At 53.8% G+C, this 17,551-nt stretch overlaps 6 protein-coding genes across 6 annotated transcripts; 2 read left to right on the forward strand and 4 right to left on the reverse strand.

Annotated features, from left to right (window-relative positions):
• Window positions 1-362: 362 nt before the first annotated feature.
• RHO25_000838 (uncharacterized protein) lies at window positions 363-1,601 on the forward strand (the record flags this gene model as incomplete). The annotated part of the gene is made up of 1 exon (XM_023593444.2): window positions 363-1,601. One exon carries the CDS (start codon window positions 363-365, stop codon window positions 1,599-1,601), a length of 1,239 nt encoding a protein of 412 aa, XP_023458943.2.
• Window positions 1,602-1,773: 172 nt separating this feature from the next.
• Window positions 1,774-2,517, forward strand: RHO25_000839 (uncharacterized protein; the record flags this gene model as incomplete). The annotated part of the gene is made up of 1 exon (XM_023593445.2): window positions 1,774-2,517. One exon carries the CDS (start codon window positions 1,774-1,776, stop codon window positions 2,515-2,517), a length of 744 nt encoding a protein of 247 aa, XP_023458942.1.
• Window positions 2,518-4,212: 1,695 nt separating this feature from the next.
• RHO25_000840 (uncharacterized protein) lies at window positions 4,213-5,717 on the reverse strand (the record flags this gene model as incomplete). Its single annotated transcript, XM_023593446.2, has 3 exons — window positions 4,213-5,102; window positions 5,194-5,383; window positions 5,454-5,717. The coding sequence occupies 3 exons, from the start codon at window positions 5,715-5,717 to the stop codon at window positions 4,213-4,215; spliced, it is 1,344 nt and encodes a 447-aa protein (XP_023458946.1).
• Window positions 5,718-6,691: 974 nt separating this feature from the next.
• RHO25_000841 (uncharacterized protein) lies at window positions 6,692-9,990 on the reverse strand (the record flags this gene model as incomplete). The annotated part of the gene is made up of 4 exons (XM_023593447.2): window positions 6,692-7,748; window positions 7,803-9,545; window positions 9,642-9,653; window positions 9,701-9,990. The coding sequence occupies 4 exons, from the start codon at window positions 9,988-9,990 to the stop codon at window positions 6,692-6,694; spliced, it is 3,102 nt and encodes a 1,033-aa protein (XP_023458945.1).
• Window positions 9,991-11,641: 1,651 nt separating this feature from the next.
• YTA12 (Mitochondrial inner membrane m-AAA protease component) lies at window positions 11,642-14,398 on the reverse strand (the record flags this gene model as incomplete). Its single annotated transcript, XM_023593449.2, has 1 exon — window positions 11,642-14,398. One exon carries the CDS (start codon window positions 14,396-14,398, stop codon window positions 11,642-11,644), a length of 2,757 nt encoding a protein of 918 aa, XP_023458937.1.
• A 752-nt stretch (window positions 14,399-15,150) lies between these two features.
• RHO25_000843 (uncharacterized protein) lies at window positions 15,151-16,988 on the reverse strand (the record flags this gene model as incomplete). Its single annotated transcript, XM_023593450.2, has 2 exons — window positions 15,151-16,445; window positions 16,493-16,988. The coding sequence occupies 2 exons, from the start codon at window positions 16,986-16,988 to the stop codon at window positions 15,151-15,153; spliced, it is 1,791 nt and encodes a 596-aa protein (XP_023458936.1).
• Window positions 16,989-17,551: the final 563 nt, after the last annotated feature.

Consider the following 17,551-nt stretch of genomic DNA (forward strand, 5'->3'; position numbering starts at 1 on the left):
AGGTGTACGCTGATTTTAAGGTGCCTGATTTAACGTGTAAGACGTTGCACACCTGGGAAAGGCTGCGATAGTGAACGCTTGATGGTGAAGACCAGTGAGGATGGTGAGTGATGACTGTCCTTTGAGTGGTAGTCCTTCATGGGCATTGCTGACCTGTGTTAGACAATTTTTGCGTAAGCACACCGCCGAGCCTGAGGACATATGGAGCATATCGGCGGTCGTGGAACGCAAGTCCAGAGAATGTTTTTATCCAGCTTCCGAGCAGGAACAAGCGGAGGCAGGGCGTGTTGGAACTTTGAGTACAGAAGTCGGTTGTCTTGGCAATAGACCGGGTGGGCGGGTTGATACGCCTAATAACGGTTATGCGATACTTCCAAAACATAATCACGCCTTCTCCGTCTTTGGCCGCACTTCTCCTCCCCGTCCTTGCTCTGCAACACATTGTCACTCTTTCCTCTCTCCTCATGAGGCTGCTGGGCTCACAATCCCGCGCACTGCTGTTCCAACGTGCCCTGAAACCCTCATTCGGCCGCCCGTTCAGCGATCGCCCTTTCCAGCCCGAGGATCGCGTGCTGCTTCGCAACAAGAATGACCGAACTGCTCCGCCCATTTTGACGCGTCCCTTGCGACCTGGGAGACGCGTCGAGTCGCACCGAGGTGTGGTCTTGCACGACGATATCATCGGCCGCCAGGTGAGAGATGTCGTTCAGGCTCAGACGCCGCGAAGCTCTCGTGGCAATGTCGGAGCTCAATACCGTCTACACCACGTAACCTTGGACGACTATTGCCGCCTCACCAGGCGACTCGTCACTCCCATCTACCCTTCTGATGCCAATTTGATTGTCAGTCTGCTGGATCTGCACTCGCCGCACGAAGATGAGCGTATTGAGATCCTCGAAGCCGGTACTGGCCACGGTGCGCTGACAATGCACTTGAGCCGTGCCATTCGTGGTACTGGAAACGCCTGCCTTCATACCATCGAAGTCTCGCCAAAATTCTCAGCCCATGCCCAGGAGGTGGTCAAGGGCTTTCGTGGCGGCATCTATGCCGAGAACGTGAACTTTCACGTAGGCGACGTCAGCGAATGGGTGCGCAAAGAGCAAGAATCGCGCCAGAGCGGTGGTGACCCTTTCCTTTCGCATGCCTTTTTGGACTTGCCCAACGCAGACTCTCATCTGCAAACCATCGCTCAAGCAATCAAGACGGATGGATCACTCATCGTATTCAACCCAAGTATTACGCAGATCATACAATGTGCCACAAAGGTCAAAGAGAACGGCATTCAGCTCGATCTCGATACTGTGGTTGAACTCGGCTTGAATGGGAGCAGTGGTGGACGCGAATGGGACGTGCGGTTCGTGCGTCCTCGCGCCACGTTAAGAAAGGACCACGAGCAAGACCTACAAGAAGCTCAGCCTTCCGATGAGGCTTCGCCTGGCGCCGTCGACGAGGATCCGGTCGTATCGACGAGCACACCCGTCGAAGATGCTACAGACATGCACAAGTGGTCTCTTGTATGCAGACCGAAGGTAGGTGACCGCATTACAGGCGGAGGTTTTCTCGGTGTTTGGCGAAAGCACCGTGATATGCGAGACCTGTAGCAAAGTCGTGGATGGAAGTGAATGGTCACCTGCCGCTCTCGTTAAATTGTAGTGACACTGCAGTAAGACATTCACTTCCGCAACAAGCTCTCCTCTCCTACAACTTGAACCTCAATCCGCGGCATTAACATCCAGCATCACAGAGAGACACCTTCCGCGGAAGCAGTGTTCGATGGCTGCCACCAAATCAAGGAAACGTCGAGGCGCTGGGAAGACGGCGGACTCGAGGACCGCCTCACCAGCGACAACATCCGCCTCGAACCCGAAGCAGCGCTACGAGCTTCGCTCAGCAACACGTCTGGCTGTACGAGCACCTACAGGCTTTCTCGATATTCCCGCCGAATTGCGCAGTCATGTCTATGACATGTGTCTCGAAACCTACCCGAGCATCAAGCTACACGCCAACCAACGAGTCACATCAGACTGTCCTCTAGTCCGAGTCAACAAACAGCTCCGCGACGAGTTCATGAGCAGAGCGGCCCACCGAGCCCCCATTGTTGAAACGCTGATCAAAGTATTCAACTTCGCCCACGTTATCAAATTCCTCAATCGCCTCAACGACAAAGCTATCCAAGCGTTCGAGTGTCCCCAGAATGGCCCGAGCTCGAGAAGCTATGTCATCCGCCTTCAGGTTAGCACAAAGAACGATGAGGGATTCGAGATTGAGGCCGATACGGACGAGCTGCGTCGCTGGTTGAAGCGATTCGAGAAAGTCAGCAAGAAGGGCTCCAAGATCGACTTTACGTACGTCAAATTGATTGACGAGTGGGTGAACTTTGGGGCACGGAAGCAGTTGTTCATCAGAATGGGGTTGCGAAGCGTCTGGGCATGGGCAGGAAGATGGCAGGGGCTGGCTCCTCCACTGGCGGGTCCGATGGTGCGCGAGGGAGGGAAGATATACGAGGCTTTGGACTGAAGAACTGAACTTTCGCTTGGCTGGAAGATGTTTGTCAAAGAATCAGCGGGCAATGGATGGTGTCACAGTAAAACAGGCATGGTGCTGAGCAGCATCGTCCCCGACGAACATGGCGTAAGTTCATCGCTTGTGCGCGCGCTCTTGCATGAGGTTTGGGGGTTTCAAACCGCTATCGAGGCGACTTTTCTTTTTGCTTTATCGTCAATTACAGCGCCGTTGTAAGTACTGAGCTCTCGCCGCGATGTCAACGTAGAGAACATAGATCTGCTCATCAATCCAGGTCGGCCGCCACAACGTCTACCTTGTTCCACGTTCATAGAGCTAACTCTGCTCCTTTGGTGGGCCAAATACATTAATTCGATACAGAGGCTTGCCTGAGATAGGATCACCTTCCGGTGCCGACTTTGCAACGGAAAGTTCAAACACAGGACATACGGTAGCTTTTGCCCCGACCTGACCTTCGTCGCTCCGGAACCTTGCTCCGAAGACTGCTACTCTGCATGGATATGGGTTGTGTCGAGTCTAAATCGATGTCTCAGAAACGCTTCACTGCTGTCTTCTGCGTATGACTATGTCCAAAGGATGATCACGTCCTCAGCTTCGTGGACATCATGGCAAGGCGAATGGTGCCGGGCTTGCGAGGAAAGATGGCTCCCAGTCTCAGCACCACTCAGACAGGTTTGGCGCATGGTGGTCAAGTATTCCCCATCCACACATCAGGATTGCAAGAACCAGTACATCGAGCACACGGCAATGCGGATCTACGTGCACCTGAAGCAAATGGTTCAAGAAGGACAACTCATTCCAGTTACATGGCGACCGAAACAGTGGCTCGGGTTCTGTGTGCTAAATCACATCTCCTTCACCTACCTGAGCCGCGCAATGTCCGAAGGCACTCACTCTTGGGATGCCACTTTTTGCAAGGATCTTGCAGTGGTTGTCTAATCTGCCTACTCCGCTAGAGTCGGTGACGTTGCACTTACACTGGGGTGCCAGATGCACCATCGATTCGCTGAAGGACGTCGTCCTCTGTCGAAAGAGCGGCCATCAACGCCCTCTCAGCGTCCAAGGCCTTGAATTGAACGTTATTCTGCGCTACACCAAAAGCCACGAGCCAGTCACGCATGCTTGTTTCCCCTCTTAAGTGTCACTCAGGGTACGCTGAAGACTCGCAACACTACTCCTACAATCTCCGTGCCACCAAACCACTCAATGACAAATTGGGGCCTATGATAGCACAAACGCCGTATGTCCCGCTTCGTCAGGCGCACAAGAAAGTCGGTACAGACGTCTATATGGCCGAACACCAACTTGACTCCACTGACACCTCCGTCCGCCAGAAGGCACGGAGATTTGAACTTGATGCATGTTCAAAGAGTATGGCGGGTTCTGCAATTGCTTCTGCAGGTGTCGAGCTACCTTCAACTCGTACGACGTTGCGAGAACAAGAAACACAGCTACTGGACGTGCAACACATGAGGTCCACACTCTATCGAGTAAAGCCACAACAATCAGCTCGCACACAAGTTTCGACACGCTCACAGATAGCGAAGATCACAAGGACCATAACCCAGACGAAGACGAAGATTCAGAGCATGCGATGCGCTCAGGCGCCATGGCAAGCCAAACGCAGTAGACTTTCTAGTATGATTCTGTATCATCTAATGTAGTCTTCTATCATATTGCGGACAATGTCTAAGCGCCAGCATACGGCGTAGGCACCGCGCTGGTGATATCGATGTATCCATATTTAGCCTTCTCGCTGTCCTCAGCAAGAGCCTGGCCCCAAGTTGACATGTCCTTCTGGAAGGCCTCAACGTTCTGATCATCTGAGAGATCAATCGGCTCCTGGTCCTTGCCAATCTGTCGGATTTGCGTGCCAGCCACAACATTTGTGATGCCGAAGTTCTCCTGATCGATCTTTTGGAGAATGGCGCCCTTCACTTTACCCGCGAGGATGTCCTTGGTAAGTCGGGGTTCCTGGCAAACAGGACGCGCAAGCCCGACACCATCGACAGTTTCTAGGGCGTGAACCATGGCGCCTGCGGTCTTGAAACCTCCCGTGACGTACGTCTTAGTCTTTGACAGTGCTGGCACAATCTGCTCTGCGAATTCGAGGAAAAAGCTTTCTCTCTTCTTCGTGCTCTCGCGCTGGTGAGATGAGTTGAACGCGAGCTTCTCGTAAGTGCCGCCTGAGAGCTCAATGAAGTCGAATTTGTTCTGCTCAAGCAATGAGGAGATCTCCTTCGCTTCTTCTGGAGTGAAACCCTTGTCTTGGAACTCAACCGAGTTGAGCTTGATGCCGAGGATAAAGTCTGGCTTGGTTCGTTTGCGGATTTCTTGGGCGATCTCGAGGATCAAGCGAGCACGGTTCTCCAGTGAGCCACCATACTGATCAGTGCGTTGGTTCGTGGTCGGGCTCAGGAATTGAGCAAGCAAATAGCCATGGGCGCCGTGCAACTGCACTCCGTCCCAGCCCGCCTTTTCCAAATACTCGGCTTGATGTGAGAATCCCTCGATGATGTTCTTGATGTCCTCCTCGGCAGCGGCCCTTGGCTGCGCGAATTTCATGCCCATGATGTCTCCTGTAAATGATTAGCTCATGTTCAAATACCAGCATCATCTCATTAGGCAAGCTGTATAAGTGACCTCTATTGAGCACACTGGGCAACTTACCTTTTAACTGAACATTACTTGCAGAGATTGGATGTGGCTGGATATCCTCCGACACTTGACGACCAGGATGCGAGATTTGTCCAACCATAAGGCTGCCATGACGCTTTCCCTCTGTTGCCATAGCTGCGAAACGCTCGAATCGTTCACCCTCGTATGGTGCGCCTCTAGGGATGATGGGATTGCCACGAGCCTAGTGGTACTCAGTCAGCTGATGATCCAGCCGCGTGATACTGTCACATAGCAAGTGTTCTCCTTCTCACCTCAAGATGATCGTATTCGAACATGATGTTCCCGCTAAGTATCAACCCCAGCTGACCCTCGCCCCATCTCTTGTATACATTGACCAAGTTCTTGCTGGGAACACCTCTGTTCTCCAATGTCTTTGCGTCCCACGACGACAGGCGCTCTGTCATGGCGCCTTTGAGGAATCGATTGGGGGCTGTCTTGCCGCTGAACTCGAAGTTCAATGGCTTGCCCAGGGGCGAGACATCGACATCGTCGGACTCGAATCGTGGTGGTGACATGGCGCCTGTGGGTGTAGTGAGTGCAGGATGGGATTGGTAGAAAGAGCAATTGCGGACAGTGTTACAAAAGTAATGAAATAGTTGGGAAATGCAGGAAAGCACGAAGAATACTTGTACGGAAAGCCATAGATCTCAGCTTGTGATTAGAAATGCATCGAATGGACTAGGCATCGCGACAGCTGTGGTCCCTTCCGGCAGTGAGCGAGTGGGCTAGAGAAACTAGAGAGTCGATCAACGTCATGGCCATGTTTTTCAATGACGTTCTTCCAGCAACTGCCGTTGTCCTGGGTGGCCGCGTGGAAGTTGATCCGCTCAGTGCGTTCAAGTCTCGTCAGTCCTGCGTGCATCGCTCGGAGATTTCAGGCTCATGCCGACTGAGCTGCGTTGCAAGTTGAAGGTGTGGTTAATAAGTCACTCTTATGCATGAGGTGGGGTGGAAACTACCAGCGGGGTCCGATCGCACTTGCCTCGGAGTATCACTCAGCCGCCAAGACGTGCCAGAGTCAATGGTAAGAGCAACATGCAGCTGCTCGGCCAAGTGGCTGGTGCCAGAGACAATGTGATACAAGAAGAAACTGAATACTGAGATCTGAGATTTGAAACGGGGAAATAAGACCGTGAGTATAGTCGTACATCTATCGGCTGCATTCGCAAGCTGAGCTTCACGAAGAGCCCTCTCGATTATTCGTAAGGTCGTCACATCCGCCATATATGTACAAGGAGAGTTCCTTGTCAGATGCGTGCGCTCTTCATCGCCAGAGCAGAGATTTGGGATATCAGATTAACCTTTTCCACCCGTGCCCAGAGAAAGATGAAAAATGAAAAGTCGTTCTGCCAAGGTCGCCGGCAGAAGGTATTCGTGTTTCGAACGGACCTCCGCGGGCTCAAGCCAACGAGCAGAGGTTACATTGTCTCATCGGAGGAATATATGCTTTCGTGACAGTTATTCGGCTGATAGCAGTGGTAGATCGGTATCATTGGGGGCCGCCATTGCCGCCATGGAGATGCGATGGATGCTGTTGCCCGTTGCCGTCAAACCCACCAGCTCCCGGATCAAAGGACATCGGCCCGGGCGTGAAAGATCCCAAGCCCAAACCCTCGGCCCAATCCCATTCCAGTGTCATGGGCATCTGCCAGAGGTCTTGAGGTACGAAAGGTTGTTGAAAAGCTCCAGTGCCATTCAGTGCTCCCGGCATTCCGCCTGGGCCACCCATGGGTCCGCCGTTCGGATCGAAAGGCATGCCACCGAATTCGGGTCCGGACGTTGGATGAGGGAATACTGGGTGAGGCGCGAAAGTACCATCCATGTTGGGCGGAGCTGTGGAGAATTGTTGTTGTGGTGAGCCATTGGGTCCACCAAATTCGAGACCGTTCATGTCTTGCGGATATTGGATGTGATTGTAAGGACCAGCGGCCGAGTGAGGTTGTTGTGAGGGCATGTAATTACTTTGCTGATGGTGTTGTTCCTGATGCTGACCATGGCCATTGAGCGTGGAGTGAGCCAAGTGTGGTGTCGGATTGCTGGCTGAGCGCCGATTGCTCGGAGGTTCGGCGCCTGGAGGGCTACCGCCCCAGCTGCGAGGACTGTTGGCTGGATTACTTCCTGCCTGGCTTGCCGTCGAAGCTCGTAGACTTGGAGTTGGGACGGGCCTTCGGTATGAGGCTTGCGTCTCGACTTGAATTTGCTCCAGCGTCTTCCCCTCCTCGATACCTTGAGCAACCTCGCCAGTTACTCGTTCCTTCATGGCCTTTTCGCGTTCGCGCTCAGCTTGCTTCCGCTTGCCACGACCTCGCATCTCACGTTCGGCTTTGTCTAGGGCGACACGCGCAATGCGCTCAAACTCAGCGCACACCGAAAGCATGCGGCGCACGTTGCCATTCGCTTCCGAAACGTCGCGTTCGAGCATAGTCAGGAAGGATACCACACTGCTCATCAGCTTGAGGTCAGTACGGGCTCGCGCATCCTGTGGGTTCTGTAAGATGTTGGCGAACAATGTCACTAGTGAGGACACTGGATAGTAGAGGATAAGCCTAGACGTATTGATTAGTAGGTTGGCACAGAGCACTACCGCCACGTTAACTCACCAAACACAAGCGTAGTCTCCTTGTGGAATGTATCTGATCAGCCCAATGCTCGTCCTGGCTGCATTGACACACAGCGCCGCGCTCATGAACACCCGCGGATTCAATGGTCTGGCGTTCAGTCCCTGAACAGCATAGTCACTCAATCGGCTGGTCCAGTATCCGTGATGAACGCTCATCCTGTGTATTGTGGTCAAACAATTGTAATATGCGAAATGCAGTACCACAATGTGCAAGATAAGTGGGGTGTGGGTGGCTTTGATCTCGTGCTCCGGCCTGAAGTCGATTGGGATACCATCTTTCCATTCTTCTAGAGCGGCATCAAGCTCACCAATTGTGTTCAGCAATTCGCCGTCGCTTTGTCGACTAGCTTTCACCGAGTACAGTTGTTTGTAGACCCGAGACTGTATTTGTGCGAACTGACACATCAGCCTGAACAGGTTCATGGTACTTCCGTCCTTCAGAGGCACATTGCCCACGTTGTCAGGCGGCTTCTCTGATGGGAGATCCACATTCATATCATCGTCGTCCTGTACCGGCGGTCTGCCGGATCGCAAGCAGAGATCCTTATCCAATAGGTATGCAATCCAGAAGACACGTTTACGTTGCTCGTTTTCAACTCCATTGAGATTGAAACCCGATCCACGCTTGTGTAGGCCTATTGAGTGGGCCAATCGAATAGCAGCGGCAACCAAGAAGAAACTGGGCTGCGGATTCGGCGTGCCTTGCAGGAAAAGAGCCATGCCGATAAGTGCCTGCACTGACAGTAGATCTGTGTTGCGCAGTGTCAGCTCCGACATGACCGCCATAGCGTTCTTGAGATACGCCCAAGCTATTTCATCCTCCTCTTGCCCGACCACGTTGCTCATCACGCGAAGCCTATGTCCAATGGCAAGCGCGACGTTGAGACTCGCCCACCAGCCCGATCCGTCATATGGTTCTAGAGAGTAGTGTTTGTCGACCAAGTGCATGAAAGTGGGCTCGTGAAATAGTGGGAACATGCAGTTGAAGTTTTCAAAGTAGTCCTTGAGTAGCGCGTAGCATTCTTGTTTCCCTGGAAGAGGCTTGAAAATGCGTCGTTCGAAGAGGTCGTTAAACACTTCCGGTTTCCAATGATCCCAGCCAGTCTTATCCTCGACCGAAGCGTGTGCGATCATAGCTTGGAAGCTATTGTCCCCAGTCTTCTCGTTGACCCACTGAATGCCCTTGGGACTGAATATACTGAAGCCGGAAGAAGATCCGATGTACCGTGTCTCGCCAACATTGTTGGTGATGAGACTACACATTTGATCTGCGAGCGCATCAACATCCTGAGCATCCTTTCGAGAGACATCCGTCGACCGTCTGACCGGATCCGGAGAGGAAGAATTACCATTGCCATTGTATGCGGTCGGGCTTGCGGTATTCGCTGTAGCCGTGCTCTCCAACGATTCATTCTGGGGAGGCGTATTTGTATCCTTGCCATTGGCCCCGCTAGCCTGCCGAGTTGATGAATGTGTCGACTGTGGGCTGGCAACATTACTCTTTGACGTCTTTGACTGTTCCGCCAGTCTCTTCTCCAGTGTGCCCAGATCTGTCCGACCACCATCGTCTTCAGCCAATAGTCCAGAGAGTCGCAACAGATTCTCCATCCGACCGAGTCGGTTTTCTAGCCCTTCGATGTACTTGGCACCTTTCGGCGGAGCGCGCTTCTTTTCGACGTGAGTGAAGACACATTCGGTTTTGTAGTTCTCGCAATGGCTGCATCTACAATGCCGCGTTAGCAGCCGCTCCTAAAAATATTCACCTTGGCTGAATTTAGAAGCAATCGCATCTAGCACCGCGAGCGTGTGTTCCACTCACTTGGGCATTTTCCTGCGACAGTTAGCATGTATTCTATTCTGCATGTGCGCCAACCTTACCCGTCACACTTTATCTTCTTCCTTCGACACATGTCGCATGCTCTTGCTATCCTTCTTCGCTTGGGATCCCGCTGGTCGCCGCCCTCGGCATCGTGATCTGCGGTACCATCTTCGCCATTGGCATCTTGGTCGAAATCGCCGTAATCGTTCTCGCCCTGGAACCACTGCGCACCATTGGAGCCTGCTGTCATGTTCGCCATGTTGGGTGAGCCGTCATAGGCGCCGCCGCCGTAGAGTTGTGTTCCGGGAGCCATAGGGAGAGGTGTAGGGTTGTTGCTGTTTGGTTCCATGGCCAGGCTCCAGCGACGTTCATGCCACTATGCGCACGAGGGCGCCACCGGGTAGCGGCGGAAGTGTGGTCGTGGAATGGAGAGAGGGGAGGGGAGGGGGCGGAGGAGTAAGGTGTAGCGGCGTCGAAGCTTTTTGGTGCGGTGTCTCTGGAAGTTGCGACCACGATGACTTGATCTGACTACTGACGACTGCCTCAGTAGATTCCTAGCTTAGGCCCGGCGGGCGGAACGCTAGGCCTGGACCGGACGACCTAGACAGTGTACTGGGGTGCCTGTTTCGCAGAGGATTGTGCGTGTCTGCAGGATGGGAGGTGCGGAGGATGCGAGTGCGTCATGGCCAGAGGCGCTGTGCTGCGCTGCGGCAGTCCATGATGGCGATGCGATGCGGTGCGATGCGCACTCCCCCCCGCCAGCGCAGCACCGAGTCGCTGACAAACACCGCTGCGTGGGCGATGATCGCATCCGATTCTTCCACGCTCCCAGGTGCGCATGCTGCTGGCCGTGCGGGAAGTTTCCAGGATCCCTCTGGCCAGTGCGCGCGCTCCTGGAGCGAAATGGGAGCGGACTTTCAAACAACGTCCGCTGCGCGCTCTCAGGCACCCACCACCCACGCGCTGTTGTCTGTCTTTCTCTCCCTGCTACTCCTCGCCCACCGACTTCTCCTTTGGCTCACCGGACATGGCCGCGCGCTCGCTGTCGTGCGCGTGTTGCTTGGCACCGTATCCTCTCCAGAGCCTCTCTCTGCCGTACCTCCTGGATCCAGGCCGTCCGTGGTCGCCCGCCTGCATCGGCCGGAGATCGCACATAGCAGAGTCCGACCTTGCCCTGTCATCGCGCCATTGCTGTCTTATCGCCGGTCCAGTGGGAGGAGGAGGTGTCCAGTAGTCGCCGCAGACAACAGCGCAGAGTCTTTGGTCAGGCTCTTTGCGCGACGAGGAAACATGGAGAGGCGCATCTTAATAGACCCCCGCGCTGCCCGGATGCGACTGCTCCGGCCGCTTCATCTCTCCAGACTTCGGTAGATTTATTCTCACGCGCACCCCAGCACCTTCGCTCCTGTGCAGGGCAAAATTGCCTCCTTGATGCTAGTCGCGGCCGCGTCCCGCACTTGTACACTGCATAGCCAGCTGTGAGAGTGAACAGCATCCTATGTACCCAGCTACTCGAGCCATGCATGTCAGTGTGTCACCAGCATCGCACCGCTACCTCTTCGAGCGAGCTATCAATATGGAGGCTCACTACTACATGCGCCGCGAGCTCTCACTAGCGCCTGGACATCGATTCGAAGTCTTGATTACAAAGTATTCTTTTCTCCGAAGACATCGCATGTTTTCTGCATCTCAGTCTGCCCCCAGACAAAATTGTTACCACATGTATCTCTCTGAGACAAGAGACAGCTGAACACGTGGAGAATAATCTCAATTTGTAGTAGCGGAGTTCATTGCTGATGATTAATCTACAGCAGCCCTTGGCACAGTAACGTCGAGCAGTGCATGTACCTTATGCTCACTGACTCCACAGACATGCCTCTAATAGATCAACGTCGACTCCCCAAGTCATGCAAACCCCACTGCGCCGGCTCACATCTTTCCTACTCTTTACAGCCATGTACAAAAGGACGTCTTTTTCCCAAAATCGGTTCTATATTGCTCTACCACTTCTTGCTGGCCTCCTCTAGCTCTTGGTACAGTGCTGGAGCTGGTGGTGCAGGTCCGGCGCCAGGGAGGGGTGGAGGCGAGCTACCGCCGTCCGAATCGCCTATCCCACCAGGCGTCCCGCTAGAAGGCTGACCAGGCGTGGGTCCAAGAGGTTTGTTGTCGCCGCTCCCGGAAAAGTACTTGGAGAACTCCCCAGGGTCAGCCCATGGACGCTTGCCGAGTAGACGAACCATGTCGTCTCTGTCAATCATTTCCTTTTTCAAAAGCTCCTCCGCCACGAGGCCGACCTCGTGCTTCTTCTCCTCAAGTAATTGTCGGCATTGTTTGTAGGCTTCGTTCACGATTCGCTTCACTTCCGCATCGATATTCTGCGCCGTCTGCTCGGAGAAGGGCTTCTGAAGTTGTGTTTCTTGTGTCTCGCCGCTGTCGGGATAGTAGATGTATCCGAGATTTGACATTCCCCATTTCGTCACCATGGCAGTTGCCATTCGCGTGACTTTGTTGAAATCGTCACTAGCTCCCGATGTGACGGTATCGAAGTGCAATTCTTCGCTGACTCTCCCGCCAAGTGTCATGGCCATACGATCCATGAGTTGCTTGACGTTCATGAGAACAGCATCGTTGCCTCCGCCTGGCAAGTACTGAGCATAACCCAGGGCTCCAGCGCCACGTGGGATGATGCTGACCTTGAGAAGGGGGTCGGCCCACTGGAAGTACCACCCACAGATGGCGTGGCCAGCTTCGTGGTAAGCGACAGTCTTCTTCTCCTCGGGCGTGAGTACAAGGGACTTCTTCTCAAGACCTCCAATCACACGCTCGATGGCCTGCTCGAAGTGTTGCATAGTCACAGAGTCGGCTGCAGCTCGGGCAGCAACAAGCGCTGCTTCGTTGACACAGTTGGCGATGTCAGCACCCGCAAATCCCGGAGTGAGTGCTGCCAGACGACCCTTGAGGTGCTCGATATCCTCATTGGTAACAATGCTCTTCAGATGCACCCCGAATATTTGCTTTCGGCCATCCATGGTCGGCCTGTCGATGGCAATGTGTCTGTCAAAGCGCCCGGGTCGCATGAGCGCTTTATCGAGAACATCCGCTCTGTTCGTACCGGCGAGCACAACCACTTGTTCTGAGGTGTTGAATCCATCCATCTCCGTCAGAATTTGGTTCAGCGTACTCTCTCGCTCGTCATTGCCACCACCGAAAGACTGCTTGGCACGTGCCTTTCCGATGGCGTCAATTTCGTCGATAAAGATGATGCAAGGTGTGTTTTTGCGGGCGTTGGCAAACAGATCTCGCACACGACTTGGGCCAACACCAACAAACATTTCCACGAATTCAGATCCCGACACGGAGAAGAATGGTACGCCACTTTCTCCGGCAGTGGCCTTTGCTAAGAGCGTTTTACCGGTTCCAGGAGGCCCAGAAAGAATGGCACCACGTGGAATCTTTGCACCGAGCTTCTGGAACCTGGCCGGGTCTTTGAGGAAACCAACGAACTCCATGATCTCAGTCTTGGCCTCGTCCATGCCGGCAACATCGGAAAACTTGACTTTGATGTCTGTCTCGTGGTTGAATTTCTTGGCTCGACTGCGACCCATGCCAAAGATTCCACCTTGCCCACCACCCGCGCCTGACGCAGCTCTTCGAGACATGTACGCGATAGCGCCGATGAAAAGTAACGTAGGTCCAAATCCAAGGATGATGTTCGCCCAGCTGCCCTCCTCGTGATAGGAAATAGGTATCCTCTCTGAACCGGGTATCCGCAATTCATTCTGAGCTTCATCGACTCGTCGCTCGAACGCCTCTACTGAACCGATGCTGAAGTAGTAGTAGAAACCTTGTTGTGCAGCTGGCGACTCCGGATACATTGCTGCCACGTTGTCGCGATGAAGATAGACACGAACCCTGTTGCCATTGACGACGACCAGCTTTTCAACCAAGCCCTTGTCGAAGAAAGTATTCCTGAACTCCTGCCAGGTGATTTCTCTGCTGTTCTCGGTAGGCATCACGAGTCGGTATAGCATGTATGCGACGAATGCAGAGACGAGGAAATTCGAGAGATCGAGCTTCACTTCAGTGACTTTGCCGAACGGACTTTCGCCTTCCTGTTTTCCCTTCTTCTTGCCACCGTCTTTCTGCCCACTCGATCCTGCCGGTCCCGGCTCATCTGATGTCTTTTGCTTGGGCTCCGTGTCCTTCTCGTTCACAATATCCTCAGCTGTCTGTCTCGCAATGTGCGTCGTGAGTCGCCACAGCTTAGCAGCACGTGCAGGAGACATGCCCTCCTTGGACACCTCAGCTATTGTCTCACGCAACTCTGTTGGCAAACCCTCTTTCTTGATCTTCTGCAGAGCCTTATCGATGTCCTCGGCCATAGATGCAGGCATGCCCTTCTTCACTAGCGCAAAGGTGTCCTCGAGCGCCTTCTCTTCGGCCGCAGTCAACTTGGACTTGCCGTCTTCTGGTTCCTCAGGCTTTTTCCCTGGTGGCGGCTGCGGATTTGAAGACAGTGGCGATCGCTGTGAGTACAGGTCCTCAATGCCCTTGGGTGAGGCGCCCGGCTTGCCCTCAACGTGTTTGCCATCCTTGTCCTTCTCTGTTGAATACTGTCGACTTCGAGCATATGCGTATAACGGCCGAGGAAGCGACGCAGGTCGTTGAGCTAGCGCGCGCGATAATGAAGCAGCCTCGAGGAGCTGTCGAGACGAGCGCGCAATGGTTTGCGGCCGTCGGAGGAGCACTCCCGACATGGGCTGCGGTGCGCTACAGAAGGAGATGGCGGAGGCCGAGGTTGATGCTATGGCGCGGGCACGACCATGCACAGTGGTACCGGGGATTCCAGTTGAACGGGCGGCGGAGGGTGTTGATAGTTGGTCGATCGGAAGATGAGGCAAAAGGTCAAGGCAAGGCATCTATGATGACGAGACGGAACAGCGGCGACAATCTGTGCCAAGCTCTGCAGAGCCGCAACTCTCTCCCGACTTCACCTACATCTTGACGCGTTCGACACGCACACGCAACCTTCCCTACATGTCCCCTCCTCCATCGTCATGACTACATTTCAGCAGAACCGTCAAATGAAAGCAGAGAGGTGGCTCAGAGAGCATCGTCGTAACAGCGAAGTTGTACAGAGCTCTTGCTGAGGTATTTGAGATGATGCTCCTCGCACGCTGCTTTGAGTCATCTGAAGGGTGTTGCCAACAATGTTCAAAGTAAACATACTGAGATTTATTTTGCCGAGAGTACTGTACGCTTGAACGCGTTCACTAATGCAGGAAGCCCATAACACCCCATGAACGATTGCAACCCGCCCCCAAGCGCCGCCATGTTCTGTCATTGCCATGATTCGGGACACATCCAACCATGCAAACCCTAGAGTCCCAAAGAGCCTCCAGAAATACGAGATCCCGATCCCCAAAACACAAGAAAAGTTCGCGTAGCGCCGCGCCTGTAATGTTTAATGTTTCCCGATCCCCATAACCACAGCGTTCTCCCCGTCAAATTACCGCCTCTTCACAAATGGAGAAGGCATCATATCTTCCAGGATGGCTGGGTTGCCGATCCACTTGGCCGGACTCTGTGGCACTGATGCCCCGCTGAGCTCCACCAATGTTCTACCTCTGACGGCAGGCCTGACATTCTCCTTCTCTGCTGCAGCACTGAAGATGTTTCGCTTCAGTGGCTCGCCCGTCAAACGTTCTTGGAAACCCTTGCGAGGTGAGATAAAGCCTCTCATGTGCGTCGGTGCCGGCGAAGGGTCGGCCATATGAACATCCATAGGGCTGTCTTTGGCGATGTTGTTGCAGTTGGCGAAAGTCTTCGCGCGCACGAACGGCTTGCGCTCGCGCTTCTTCGGAGGTGGCTTCGTGCGATTTGCAAGAGGCGACACAATGTCATCCTGCGCTTCTGCAGTTTCGAGAGCATCGTTGCCGAGGGAGAGAGATGTCAGGTCCTGTTCAATGATGGATTCATCGAGGTCAGGCAGTGACGATGCATCTGTGTCTGGCAACTTGCGCTGGAAGTTGTTGAGACTGGCAATGTCTCGGCGGGCGGGAGGTGGTGTGGAGGATCGGATGTTGTGCGTATAATTCGACGACTGGGTGGCCGTTGAGGGCAGGCTTGCCAGATGAAGTGCCAGCTTCTCTTCCGCTCGCTTCTCGACCGCTGCGTCGAATTGACTAAGGAGCTCTGCTTTGTTCTTTTCGTGGGCTTCGTGAACTTTCTGATCGATCGCCAAGGTTGCACGCGCGTGCCATTCCATCTCGACCTTCTTGTTCGCCTCGCGAAGCTTGCTTACTTCACATTGCAAATCTTGTATTTGTTTCTGTGCGGCTGCGAGCTTGGAGAAGGCAGAATCGCGATCAATTTGTAGCTTGCCCAATTGGCCCAAGGCTGAGGCTTGTTCCAGACGCGTGCGGGCGACCTTGATGTTGGCAACGCCAAGCAGTTGCGCGCAGTCAGGTCGCTGGCGTGGATCGGTCTTCAAGCACCAGGAGATGACGTCCGTAAGGTCCTGGCTGTACTGTGTTGGCAGAGGCTTGATATATCCCTTCTTGATCTTCAAAACAAGCTCCATATGGCTGCGTGCTTCGAAAGGCACTTGGCGTGTTGCAAGTTCGTAAATGATGCATCCCATAGACCAGATATCCGAGTGATGCGAGTATCGCTCTGCAGCACATATTTCCGGACTCATGTAGAATGGTGTGCCGACATAGGTGCTGGCGAAGTCATGAGAGGCGATGATCTTGGACAGACCAAAGTCACCAAGCTTAACACTGTTGTTTTCGCCGAGAAACACTAAATGGTCAGCAAGTGAGCAGGAAGTGAGGGAGTCGGAGGCATACCATTCTCAGGTTTGAGATCGCGATGCAGGATAACTGTGTGACCCTGCTTGCTTACGAGCGCCTTGCCCTTACGCACATTGCCTTCTTTACCAGCGGCCGGCGGGTCCTCTCCATAATGGCATCGATACAGCGCTCCCACGAGCTGTGCGAAGATTGCCCAAATGAACTCCTCATCGGCCATCTTGTTCCTCTCTTTCAACTTTCTGATGTAACCACCAAGATCTCCGTTACCGCAGTATTCCATATACAAGTGGAGGTCGTGTGATGACTTGAGGTGCTGGCGGTGGTAGTATTGTACGATGTTTGGATGGCGTAGCGATTCGAGGATGCGCAGCTCAGCGTGCAGTTGTTCCTTTTCGCGATCTGACATGCGGGTGTACGAGATCTCTTTGCGGCAGATGACCTCGCCATCCGCCTTTCTCCGCACCTTGCGGATGACTCCAAACGAGCCTTGCCCTATCTTCTCCAAGACTTCATAGTCGCTGTCGGTAGCCATGGCTGGCTGGTATTCCTGTAAGAGAGTATGTGGTACTGTGCTGTCTACAGTGTCGCAAGTCTAACAAGGAAGGGCTGTTGGATTAGTATGAGCATTAACGAGGCGCTCGCAGAGTTCAGCTGTACATGTGCAGTAGAGGTGCAGTCTGATCAGACATGGCATTCGAAAGGTCAAGCCTGTTCGCAGAGCTTAAGGAACTGTTGACAGAGCCGTTGCTACGTAGCAACGGCTCGCTTAACCCCAGCGCATGCGTGCGCCAAGACCATGCGGCTCAATGCCGACATTCGCCGGTCGCACGTCGATGGCACGGTCTTGACGCGTACAAAGCACTACGGGCGTGCTCCCCATCACTGTCGGTCATTATTCAGGCATCAAGCAGGCGAAGCCACATCAGCTGCCTTGCGCTACCCTGCGGACGAGGTTGTCGAAGGGACGGGGCGACGTGATCTGACAACCATCCGTCGCTACAGCGCCACCCGCACAGCGACCCGATGCGCTGGGATCTCGGATCTAAATCTAATCTAATCAATTGCGAACAGAAAGTCTGTGCTGTGACGTCTTGC

This window comes from Cercospora beticola, chromosome 1 (assembly GCF_033473495.1).
Source record: "Cercospora beticola chromosome 1, complete sequence".
In the NCBI taxonomy this organism is placed as follows: domain Eukaryota; kingdom Fungi; phylum Ascomycota; class Dothideomycetes; order Mycosphaerellales; family Mycosphaerellaceae; genus Cercospora; species Cercospora beticola.